At 36.4% G+C, this 12420-nt stretch overlaps 2 protein-coding genes and 1 long non-coding RNA gene across 8 annotated transcripts; 2 read left to right on the forward strand and 1 right to left on the reverse strand.

The window, feature by feature from the left end:
- Window positions 1-1178: 1178 nt before the first annotated feature.
- On the reverse strand, window positions 1179-5409 carry LOC110859535. Its single transcript, XM_035859581.1, has 4 exons — window positions 5343-5409; window positions 3132-3339; window positions 2215-2445; window positions 1179-1592 (listed from the first exon to the last, which is right to left on the reverse strand). Exons 2-4 carry the CDS (start codon window positions 3328-3330, stop codon window positions 1288-1290), a joined length of 735 nt encoding a protein of 244 aa, XP_035715474.1. The 5' UTR covers window positions 3331-3339; window positions 5343-5409; the 3' UTR covers window positions 1179-1287.
- A 1245-nt stretch (window positions 5410-6654) lies between these two features.
- On the forward strand, window positions 6655-8158 carry LOC118438795. Of its 2 annotated transcripts, XR_004837069.1 has the most exons (4): window positions 6655-6701; window positions 7328-7683; window positions 7756-7904; window positions 8105-8158. It is a non-coding gene; the product is annotated as an uncharacterized LOC118438795 (long non-coding RNA). The 2 variants fall into 2 exon arrangements; XR_004837068.1 differs by having other exon boundaries at window positions 7328-7904.
- Window positions 8159-8309: 151 nt separating this feature from the next.
- Window positions 8310-11831, forward strand: LOC110859514 (trypsin-1). 5 transcript variants are annotated; one of them, XM_035859552.1, is made up of 6 exons: window positions 8310-9380; window positions 9936-10123; window positions 10188-10318; window positions 10385-10408; window positions 10844-11187; window positions 11628-11831. In XM_035859552.1, exons 1-6 carry the CDS (start codon window positions 9299-9301, stop codon window positions 11792-11794), a joined length of 936 nt encoding a protein of 311 aa, XP_035715445.1. In that variant the 5' UTR covers window positions 8310-9298; the 3' UTR covers window positions 11795-11831. The 5 variants fall into 5 exon arrangements, with proteins under 5 accessions (XP_035715445.1, XP_035715444.1, XP_035715446.1 ...); XM_035859551.1 differs by having other exon boundaries at window positions 8317-9380; window positions 10844-11202; XM_035859553.1 differs by having other exon boundaries at window positions 8319-9380; window positions 9987-10123; window positions 10844-11202.
- Window positions 11832-12420: the final 589 nt, after the last annotated feature.

A 12420-nucleotide genomic window follows, 5' to 3' on the forward strand; every position in this document is an offset into this window, starting at 1 on the left:
CTAGAGCTGATTTTTTGTAAGTTCCACAATATCAATAACTTGGATCCATGCCGCCCCCTCGCGGAGTGGTAGGAGCTCAAAATTATCAAAATAATTACTGGGGCTGGGATTTTAAGCTCAAGGAAATATTTTTGAGAGCAGTTTTCACCGAAAAGTCCCCTAATCGCCCTATTCTTAAAATTTGTACCCTTTTCAAGTTTTCCAGTTAATAGTTTGACGCCCTTAAATAGCGCGACCACCTCCCACTTCTTCGTCCACCCATTGTACGACGTTACAAGATGCCAGAATCCCAACATGATCCAGATCCAGAGCCACACGGCCGTTTGAAAGGAGGGATTCCGTTCCCGAGAAAGTTGACCAAGTCGCCAAAATAAGAAACACAAGTGGACGAAAATGTGAACCACAGCCATAAAAAATGTAACTTTCCTTCTCCCAGTTTCACAAACGGAAATATGACCACCATCTGAATCCCAGGTTAACGGAGTACTTCCCAAAGCAGAGTAAATTTTCATCGAAATTCGGATAATGTTTAGGGTTCGAGCGTTAAACATTTTTTTTAAATTGGGGTTAAAGTTTTCCAGCTCAAGATATTTGTAACGGTTAATTTTTGAAATTTAAGAAATGTATGATTTTAAAAATTTTATGTTTTTCTATGTATGTATTTCACAGTTTTTAAATTTGGTGAGAGCACCTGGAAATTATATAAGGTTTGGTTAGGTTATGTGATTTCGATTAAAAGTGGATTTTAAATATTCCATAAATTCGATCAATTTCTTCCTATTTATTAACAGAAAGGCGGAAACACTATCTAGATTTTCAAATTTAATTTGACTCTTATATCAAGAATTTCGTGGTTACTACGTACTTACTTATTTAGAACTGCATAGGAAATAGGAGTAGTATTTATTTCCGCGTGGTACTACATATCAGCCTGACAGACATATTTACACACTGCACAGTCAAATTGTTTGATTGGATTTTAATTCCTGCTCGTTATAATTTTCCAATTTCGTTATTGCATAAACGAGAAAGTATCACGTCAGGTCTCAAATTAGGGAAGCGTTTAAAATTGGTTTTGAAATTGAGGATTCCCAATCGATCACGGTACCAAGAATAGTTTGACTTAACAAAGTTATACACTCAAAACGAAAATAACAGAATTGTAATTCTAATAATTTCTCATTGCAGCGTCCTACGTGGACGCCACATCTAAATAGATGCCACAATATTTATTTTTTCATTTGACAAAATTTCAATTTTTATTTTCACATTATAATTGCCACAATATTACACTTTTTTTAAAAGTAACCCATACGGATGAATATCCTCCTCTTTTTCAGTGACCCAATACTCTCCAAAACCTGTTTTTGTGTCCGGGATAATTTTCACGGCTTCAGGATTAATACGATTTTGCACCAAAACTTTATACCTGTCCCCTGCATGAGTAAATCCTTTTGCGTATGATTCTGCCACCCTGATTTCGGGCGTGGAATAAATTCCAAATCCATAAACGAAACGTTTTCCTTTGGAAAGAAGGTATCCATTCTCAGCAATTGAGCCAACCCTGTCCTTTTCAGTTCCGTGATAGGAAACTATAAAAAAACGGAAAATCATAAAAATGTAAACCCTTTAAGAACTGAAATTGCCTTAATCCTGAGACGTTATACTCATCGCGCTGAAGATTCAATAGTTGTTATAAAGTTAAAAAAATGAAAGATCCCCAATTTAACATTACGCTATATTGGAAAATGTCCAAATTTCTGATAAGATGTCTAAATTTAACATTTGGTTGGCACACAACAAATCCCCAAAAATTATCAAAAATTTTACTCTGCAGAGAGAAAACTGTGAAAATCATTAACCTCCCAGAAACGACAAGTCAAGTTTTGAACAAACTCCACTCAAAATTTGTAACGACTCGACTCGATTCTAGTTGGTGGACCTCAAGTCCAGTTAGAGTCGAGTAATGGACACGACTCGACTCGAACTCGACGAGTCGAGTTGACTCAGAGGTCGACGCCGCCGCTCTCACGCCGCCGTGCCGCCATACGCCGATGAATTTAATTTTTTCCTATACCTTTAACATTGCGACGCCGCGCCGCTCCGCCGACGCCGCCGAAAAATCACCAAAAACTGGCGCCGCCGCCGCCGAAAATTTGTCGGCGTCGACCTCTGAGTTGACTCACCTCAATGGGCACAGAGTTAAGTATTTACCTGCCCATTCCCCTGGCACTTCGTCACAATGCGTCTTCCTAGTAGTACCACAGCCTAACCAAGCATTGTCTCCATACCTGTCCAAAACATTAAAAGCGATCCTACTCCACCCAAGCGGCCTCTTGTATTCCAACTTTCCTCTCATAAATTTTCGTCCATCGTCCGTAACGTTGGTAAAATCCTTATCGTATCGCGGATCAAGATCATTTTTTCCAATCCTAATATCCATCGCTATTCAATTAAGTATTTAAATTCTATACTGAAATATACTTTGATGATGCAATGGTGCCAAATATATGTATGCCCGTGTCAAGCGACCCGGGTGAAAAATTTAAGGGATTCTATACAGAAATTTGGCTCGGTTTTATGCAGAGAATTGGCTGGATTTTATGCAGAAAAATTGATGCAGAAACAATTTGTGCACAAAATATGCGTAATTGTGCTAAACCGTTCTGAAGAATATACCTGTCAGAATTTTTATGCAGAATCGTTCACAAATTTTCTGGACAAACTATGGTTCCGCCACTTGTGTAGAATTATGTCGAATTCAACATACGATTTTCATCCGGGGAAACTCTTTGAATTGGTTGAAATTTTTAAAGTCTTGCGACAAGTAACGTTGGTTTTATTGACTTGGATTACACAATTTAAAAACCTCAACCAAATCGGAGAGTTTCACTTGACACGATCGCATTATAAGTAAAATACGTGATGACACACCTGGCCGTGTAAAATGTACTCAAGGTTGATCGAAAATCATGTAATGTTGGATATATTTTAGCGTTCATACGGTAAATTTTATACAACCAGTTATTCTATCGCGTATGTACTTTCCTCAACCTTGAGTAAATTTTAATCAAATTTATTTAAGTGCATTAACTATTTGTGGATTATGTAAAATTGTGCTAAATAGTTACCTTGTAAAGGCCTCTGAGAAGTTCCAGCCGATCCGTCGGCCGATCCGTCGCCCCCTCTCCCACGCATGAGCAACATTTTAGCGTTGAAGACTCCAACATTTTTAAGAGAGGGCAGACATCCACGGAAATTTGTTTGACCATCATCTCCGTCACTGTCAAAAATTGCACGTAGTGCCGCATTTGCGAGATCGTCCGTCATGATTGCGAACTTGGAAAAAATTAACAAAAGCGCAGCACCTTAAACATCATTTCAATTATGTGTGGAGTGATACTGAGGGTGGGGCGTCCCGCTGATAACGATTTTGACCATTAATATCTTTGGCGCTATTGGAAATTTTGAATTAAAATGTTTATAATTTGTTCACCTTATAGTCAGCATTATTTCTGTAAAATTTCAATTCGCTAGTGTCAATGGCACCAGAGATATATACATAGGAAAAAATAATTCTGTTCCAAAGCCTTTCCAAAATTGAATTTTTATAAATTTCAGAATATTTTTAAAACACTCTAGAATTGTGAATTGTTCATAGAATTTTATGTGGGTGTTATGAAAGTTTTTGGCATCTATGTGGCTTTCATAAATACCTCATAAATCTCCCAACTTTTTTTTAACTCATTCCATAGCAGCTGGATTTGTACAAAAAAGCATGAAAAAAGTTATTTTTGTGTTAAATGGAATTTTACAAATCTCAATAGTTGAAATATTTTCATGTTTATTATTTTAGCAGTTAGAGGAGACCTTACTGATGGTAATACAGACAGATTTTGGAGTACAAATATTTAATTTCGTGTTATGGAGTGAGTTGGGAAAAATTAGCGACATTTTGACAGTTTGGGGGCTGTTATATTTAACTTTTACTCTGAAACTCTACCCAGTTATATTTCAATCAAAATTTAAACTGCAATGCGTACTAAAGACATGGGGTCACATAATTTGTTATTTCCTGACATTTTAGGTTATCAACGACTTCCACTTGTGCTTCCATAGGGTAATTTTGGTCTGGAACACAAATAAATCATCACTGTTGTACTTTAGGTTCAGTTGAAGGTCTGGTTCTTACAGTAGAGAATTAAAATTTTGCACCTATAATACCAACTCTAGTGCCTATCAATTTGCGAAGTTTCAAGTTGAAATTACTACAAGTGCCAAAGATCTTAAAGGTCAAAATCGTTATCAGCGAGCTGCCCTCCCTTTGGTATACAGGGTGGTTTAAATGTCAGGTTACAATGGAAAATTTTTCAATGGGAAAAATTCGCAAATCTCCATTAGTTACCGAAATTTTGCCTCTGAAATTCAATATTTTAAGAATTTTGTCATCAGTGTTCCATAAGTTTTGATAAAAATTAATAAAAATCTCAATCCCAAACCCGTAACTAATGGAAATTTACGAATTTTTCCCATTGAAAAACTTTCCATTGCAACCTGACATTTAAACCACCCTGTATGTGCACTCAAAATAAGGCAGTAATGAATCATTACCATGCGGAATGACTATGTGGCTCTACCACGTCGGTTACGATTTGTCGTAGAGATGGTAATAAGTTCAGGGAAATTCAAATTCATTACATAATGGTATTCACTTCCTTAATTTTTGGTAATGAATTTGAATTTCCCTGAAATTATTATTACCATTTCTACGACAAATCGTAACCAACGTGGTAGAGCCACATAGTCATTCCGCATGGTAATGATTCATTACTGCCTTATTTTGAGTATAATGTGATATTTTTTGGAACATAGGGCCATTTATATATGACGCGACATTAACAAAATTTTCCGTTGTTAACAAAATTCGAGATAAGTTATTCGAGAATTTTCTCCAATGAATCAACTCTATCGTGAGAATTTGGCTTCTATTACGAAAACTATTGGCGTACCCCGCCCCCCCATTTTTATTTCGGATTCTTCATGTACACAAAATTACTAAAATTTTAAGCCATCAAAATTAAAAATTGCTTGAGCACGAAAAAAAACATTTCATTGTACATATCTATCTTAATAACGAATTTACAATTATTTTGCAGTATTCAACAAATTGGAAAACTGGGCTCAGAAATCAATCAAGGTAGCGGCCAAAATAATTAGATGTTTCCTCTACTTACTTACTTCTTTCGACTGGATCTATTTGCACAGTTGAATATCGTTCCTAAATAAATTGTTGCTAAATAGATTCTCAACCAGTAAAACCATTCAAATTTTGAGCTACATACCTTCACTCTGGTGTTCACCCACCTATTTAGGACGACCAAACCGAAATTGCCCTCGGTTTCAGGTCCGACAACGAATATATTTTGTCATCGTTATCAGTAGAGCATGACGCTATATGGTCGAGGCAGTAAAATTAAGCCCATTTTTACATGCATTCCATATCCTTAACTGATCGTATTAAAATTACACCTAGTTCTGCGCAAGAAGTGAATGTAAATATGGGCTTAATTTTACTGCCACGACCTTAGTCCTGACTTGTTCATGCATACATAATTGTCCATTTGAAATGATGCCGTCAAGTTATAAAGTTAAATTCATAAGTATTTCTCGCTATTAAAGTAAAAAATATTCAAATACAATTTGTATCGTTTATTTGAATATGAATGACACATGCATGTAAATACGTAAAACACATTAAATAAAGTTAATAATCCTTTACTGCCTGGTAAACAAGGACGTTTTACAATTTGATAGATTATGTAGATCCGCATGACACATACTTTGCTGCAAACTTTATGAGTAATGGATATACATAAATATGTAAATATTTAAATAAGCATAACTTGTAAACTGCACAATGCTTATATGAAAATGTCCTTATGTAAGTCGACATATGTAAGAGATGCTCATCACTAATGAGTTTTTTGAATAATGGCGACTTCAAAATTACTCCTTTTATCGGTAGAATGAAGTGTGGACGCACTTTTGCACTTAATAATGTTAAAAACTGTATCGGTGATCCGTTAATTTTCAAAATCCGAACAAAATTGGATTTTTGGCGATGGTAGGCACAAGTGAAAATAGGGTTTTTTCTTATTTGTGGTCCCTTTGAGTGGGTGTAACGGGTGCAAATGTGACCACGGAGTAAAACCACTTGAGGGTTATCCTACATTCACTCAGGGCCTCCAAATATGCAAAGGGCATCAAGATCTGCGAGTCAAAGTTTGACGATTATACATACATATTTCTCCTTAGCAAATTGGTGTTGAATCATCACTGTTCTGAAGTGGATAGAATAATAACTGACATCACCTGATAATAATCTTGTGGTGATGAAAGCAAGGATTATTAACTTTAGTATGTAGGATTTTATAGATTTATGTATAAGCAATTTAGTCCATGCTAAATAATATTACCGAGAATTATGTACTTTATAAATTGTCGGGACCATTTCAAAGCGGCAATTTTACATAAAATAGTCAGGATTATGTTAGAGGCACTAAAATTAAGCCCATTTTTACACGCGGAACTGGGCTTACATAATTTTAATGCCTAACTTATATAAATATGTTCGTTAATGTACTTGGAAACGACCAAAATTGCAGCTTGAACGCCCGAAGTGGGTCAGAAACATTGTGAAAGTAGGTCAAAATTTTACTGGTAAATTCAAATTTAATCGGGAATTAATTAAATGTCTTTATTCCCATTTGAAGAGTATACTTGTTTTTCTAGGACACGATTATTACCAAGTTCGAACGAGCTGTGTATTTAACACTAAAAATTCAAAAGGCTAATATTACCCGTCTTTTAAGTAAGCATCACCTCGTTTGAATTTAATTTCAGTCCGCCCTAATGGGTAAGTTGTTTTGGCGCGCAAAAAAATACGGGATTGTTTACTTAAGGGACGGATCTAAAAGTCTAAAAAATTTAATTAGATATTAATTTATATACTTAGCTCAGGTATAGTAGCTTAGGATCTCAAGGTTTATGTGTATAATATATTTAACTAGTGTAGAAGCCCGGCAATCGACGTGCAAAATAGGCCCGTCGATAAGCCCGTTACCCCAACATTAGTGAAGTTAGCCTCTCCTGTTCTCTCTGCAGAGAGGAGCGAGAAAAGGAGAGGCTAACTTCTCAACTCAGCCACCGACCCAGCCAGCAACGATACACTCGTCTGCTTTATATAGTTTAGATACTTATTTAATTATTATTTAAGGTGTTGTATCACTTAAGTCTTAACTCGCCTAATTTTTTTATGGTTATTTAGCAACTATGACAAACGCTCTCGCCATTACCGCATTACGTGCGATTTTATGTGAAACTCCTTCTCACCATGGTCAAATAAGTGTGGAGCATAGAGTTTGTCATTCCTCTGCATCGAAACCAGCGGTAGGATTCAAACCCCAAATGCTACTAATGCGTGGGCCAGTTGACGACACATCAACCAGTCGCTCGGAAGATACTTTTAACAGACAAACGTCAACTTCCAAGGTGGAGAATGTCAATTGTGACGATGAAGACGTTACAAGTGACGAAAAAGTGTCACATATAATTTTGACAAATAATGTCGAGTAATTTCAAGTAGAACAGTCAAAAAATTTTTATAAAAACATTAAACAGTATGTATGTAAATATAATATTATTTACATTTTCGACTTCAGAATTGTTACCTAACTTCTTCCATTTTCTCAAAAGGTTAAAACATCAACCTGGCGCGTATGAGGACATTTGTCATTTTATTAGAAATGGGTTTAAACTCGGGAGGAAGACTAGACTAGACTTCTCCTTAAGGTTCCCATGGATACAGAGGCTAAATCCTGCACTGCCCCAATGTCAACGCTCAGGTAATAAAAATATTACCGATACCGGAGGCAATTTCTTACCCACAGAAGACAATTTGTTACTATATTGTTACCACGCGGTAGAATTGCATAGTGTCTCCGACGGTGACAATATTGTCAAAAAATTATTGAGAGTGTAGGTTTAGATTAAAATATCAAATGTTGCAATTATCTCAAAACTCATGGAGTTGATTCGATTTTAGAAATTGCATTTGAATACATGGGATAGGGGCAGAGTGAGATTACGCGCCAACGCGTCATCCATGGGAACCTTAAAAATTGTGGTTACACCATCGCATTGTGAGTTGAACGAATTTTCAAATTACGCAGATGAAAGAAACTGTATGATCTTTCACAATCACAGTCATATGAATGAAAGTGAATTGGTCTTTTGCAGTGTTTGCGAGGATTTATGTATTTACTCAACATCCGATTTGAGTTCATGGCCAATTTCATCTTTTATGTAAGTTGCATTCACTCATCGTCAGTGTGTGCAACTTACAGTGTGTCGCACTGTAGGCGCCCAAGCCGCATAAACACATAAAAGGACAGAGACCAGCATCTCATCAGACGGCGGAACAAACGGACCGACGAAGCCATACTATAGATACGTAAGCCTACAGACTCATCCGGCTTTAAAAGTCGGAAACTTGACAAGTTTGACGATAGGTATTTACACTGAAATTTATTACTTTGTACACGAAGTCATGGATTTTTTAATGAAATCATACAGGATGGTAATTACTTATTTATGCATGAATGTATGTATGTATGAAAGTATGAATAAGAGCAGATTCGTCCTGACGCAGCCATACATACTTAATGTATCTTGGACCAATGGTGACCCTGCATTAAATACTTATTAGTTAATCCTGCTTCATACTTAATCATTTGGAGGGTGGATTGCCCCTATTATAGCCGTCATAATGTACATCTTTAACTATAATCTGCATAATCTACATAGATAATCTATTTACATACATAATACCCACCCGTTTGCATGAGTTTTAAGCATAAATAAAATCACTTCAATATGTGGCCAAAATAAGTATACAAAGCGCAGACTTTATTCTATTTAATTATGCTAATCCGTTAATGCAAACAATTCCATTTTCAATGAAATTCTGCACAAAATAATATTTAAATATGTATAAAACCAGTCATGGTTATCCTCATTTGTATCCAGTCTTCATTCATATCTCCGAGCTCTAGAGGTGGACAAAATTCAATTTGAAAAAATTTAATAAATACAATTTTAAAATTTGTATTTTTGTATTTTACTAAAATCGATCAAGTAATTTGAACTTTGTACATAAGTATTTTCGAAAGCAAGAATTTTGTAAGTTCTTTCAATGTAAAATATGTATTTACATGATTAGTGCCTGTCATGTTCAAAAATGTATTTCATAAGTTCGTCATCTCTTTTCGGTGTCGTGACATTTTTTACAATATGTCATTGTTTTAACATCGATCCAGCAGGTAATCAATTCGCTACCACTCTAAATATGTAATCCGGTAACAACGAAAAAATATTACCAGCAGCAGTATTTATGTAACTTTATATAATGCCATGGTAATAAATTTAATATTGTCTGGTAGAAATTTGTTACCAAATCGGTAATCAGTATTTACAAATTACACGGTTCGACTTCTTATCAGCATTGCAGTAAATTTAGTACCAGGCTATAGCAAATTTAAGCCCATCGTGGTAACCTGATATACAGGGTGGTTAAAAAGTCACGCTACAATGGAAAATTTTTTCGATGGGAAAAATTCGTAAATTTCCATTAGTTAGCGAAATTTTGTCTCTAAAATTCAACATTTCAAGAATTTCGTCATCACTGTTGCATCAGTTTTGATAATAATTTTCTAAAAATCTCAACCAAAAATCTTGTAACCAATAGAGATTTAGGGATTTTTCCTATCGAAAAATCTTCCATTGTAGCGTGACATTTAAACCACCATGTATGTAAATCTGTACTCTTGCTAGTAATAAATATTTTGTTAGTAACAAATTGTTACCCAATTTTTTAGAGTGCAACATTGTAACTACAATATATCTAGTTGAACTTTTTAAAAAACCAGCAGAGCCTGGCACCCTTATCATTGGTGGCAGTCCCGCCGAACGAGGAGAATTTCCGTGGCTCGTTTCCATCCAATTGGTAGGTTTTGGCCATTTTTGTGGAGGAACAATTTTGAACAGTGAATGGATTCTAACCGCGGTACATGATTTTAATTTTTCCGAAAAACTTCCAAATTTCGTCAATATTTTTATTTTATGCGAAGGCACACTGTATGGATGAAGACCGGCTATCTGAATATCAAATCGTAGCGGGGGAACATTTACGAGATGAGAGTGATCCTTTTGAAGAGGTCGTCAATGCCAAGGGATTCTTTGTACATGAAGATTACACCAAGTAAGAAAGTGTTCCCTTTGAATTACCCGCCTGCCACCTTAACTAGCGACATTCTAAATAATCCAGTAACAAAGAATTACCAACCGGACGGTAATAAATTTCGACCGAAATAGTTCTACCAGACAATATTAAATTTAACCATATCACGTATGTAAATACCAGAGTTGAGTCGGATATCCGTTTCTTCGGATAATCCGTAGCCCAATCCGATCCGTTAAGATTGGATTGGATTTTTTTAATTAAAAAACGAATCGGATATTTTTGAGAATCCAAAAAACGGATAGGATATTTTTGAAAATCTGAAACACGGATCGGATATTTTTGAAAATCTGAAACACGGATCGGATATTTTTAAAAACCTGAAACACGGATCCGATATTTTTGTTTTCATCCAGAAACGAATAGGATCGGATCGGATTTCTGAAAACACGGATCCGACTCAACTCTAGTAAATACTTCGGCTGGGGAATACTTCTTGTTACCGAATTTTTTTACGGTGTAAGATTTTTTATATAATATTCTCAGCAAAACTGGCGAAAATGATATTGGTCTAATCCATCTAAAATCTCCTTTGACCTTTAACGACTTTGTCGAACCTGGAAAAATTGGGGGTAGCCCGACCACGACGAACACAGAAGACCAGCTGATCGCAGCTGGTTGGGGCAACACCGAGTTTGCGACGAACTCCTTCAGCGTCGAACTTCTCAAGGTAACCGTTCCACTCCGACCGAATACTGACTGTGACGCAGTCTATTCCGACAAGGGTTACACCCGCGTGAAGCAGATTTGCGCCGGGATGGGCGGGAAAGACAGCTGTGGAGGTGACTCTGGTGGTGGTTTGGTTAATTCGGGAGACAAGTCCGTTGTAGGTATAGTTTCGTACGGTAGGCAAAAATTAACTATTCAACACAATGGCTTACCCTGCATCAGGGCTTTCTAATTAATTAGTCAATTTAATTAATTATCTAATTAAATATAATTATCAATTACTAATTAACTCTAACTAATACCACCGAAGCTAATTATAATTACCAATTAATTAGAAAATCACTTACTAAGTAATTGGTCAATGTTCTACCTAATGAGCGAATTAATTGGCTTAATTAGCAACCTGAGTTTAATTACTATTTAGTTACTAATTAATTAGACGAAACAATTTCCTTCTAATTATCAATTACTCTTTAATTACAAATATGGCTAATTAATAAGCTCTGCTCCGCATTCACTTCGTTTTGCTCGTTAAAAATGAGTCAAACATTTTGCGATGGGATTCATTAGTTAAATATGTATTTTTATTCAAAATTTCCAGGTGAAAAATGCGGAGTTCAAGAATTTCCTGGAGTTTACACAAGAATTAGTTACTATCATGACTGGATTATTAAGACGATGGGACGCCCCCAAGAAAATATTGGCAACACTGTCCCACTCCACACAAAATTGGTCGTATTTGTGGCAACCATTTTCCAATTGTTGTAATTAAAATATTGAATAAATTTAAAAATTAGAAGAATTACATGACAAGAATGTTTTCATTTAAATTAGTTACTCACATTTTGAAACAATGCAATAATTCAATATTCAATTTATTAGCATTTGATATGGCCATGAGCCCTCATCAATAGAAATTACAGAGTTAGATATGTAAATGTAAATAAAGTAAAAGTAAAAGTAGTCAGAGGAATAGTGGGAAAACCTGGCTATGGTGTAGAGCCAGGAAAACCACTATCACCTCTGGGAATGTGGCCCAGAGGTCCATTCGGCTCTGACTACATCACCCAGGCAGGACAAATGAGTGATAGGGATCATAGGCAGATTCCGCGAGGAACTGCTGATATCCAAATGAGGACGGCGTCGTGACGGCGGAAGCAAGGTGAGTGAAGGTTGTTGGGCGGGGCGTCCACGGACCACGAAATACCTTAGCGCCCTCACGGGCACGGGCTACGTGTCCCCTTCACGGTCACACAGTGTGACCAGGGCCGAGCGACACTACCCACTTGCCCCTTCACCCCTCACAGCACAACCGGGCCATGGGACCCCCGTAGGCCCGACTACACTGCCCACCGCCATGCACGACCCCGTCCCCACTCTTCTACCAACCGCCC

This window comes from Folsomia candida, unplaced genomic scaffold, assembly GCF_002217175.1.
Source record: "Folsomia candida strain VU population unplaced genomic scaffold, ASM221717v1 Fcan01_Sc026, whole genome shotgun sequence".
In the NCBI taxonomy this organism is placed as follows: Eukaryota; Metazoa; Arthropoda; class Collembola; order Entomobryomorpha; family Isotomidae; genus Folsomia; species Folsomia candida.

What these genes read in the sequence shown, in the direction of transcription:
- LOC110859535 (XM_035859581.1), bottom strand. Translation starts at nt 3,330, where the DNA reads ATGACGGACGATCTCGCAAATGCGGCACTACGTGCAATTTTTGACAGT. An exon ending in TTCTCAGAGGCCTTTACAAG is followed by an intron (nt 2,446 to 3,131) that starts GTAACTATTTAG and finishes TTAATTGAATAG; the next exon opens with CGATGGATATTAGGATTGGA. An exon ending in AGTGCCAGGGGAATGGGCAG is followed by an intron (nt 1,593 to 2,214) that starts GTAAATACTTAA and finishes GTTTTTTTATAG; the next exon opens with TTTCCTATCACGGAACTGAA.
- LOC110859514 (XM_035859551.1), top strand. Translation starts at nt 9,299, where the DNA reads ATGTATTTCATAAGTTCGTCATCTCTTTTCGGTGTCGTGACATTTTTT. An exon ending in GTACATGAAGATTACACCAA is followed by an intron (nt 10,319 to 10,384) that starts GTAAGAAAGTGT and finishes TAAATAATCCAG; the next exon opens with TAACAAAGAATTACCAACCG. An exon ending in AAAGAATTACCAACCGGACG is followed by an intron (nt 10,409 to 10,843) that starts GTAATAAATTTC and finishes TAATATTCTCAG; the next exon opens with CAAAACTGGCGAAAATGATA.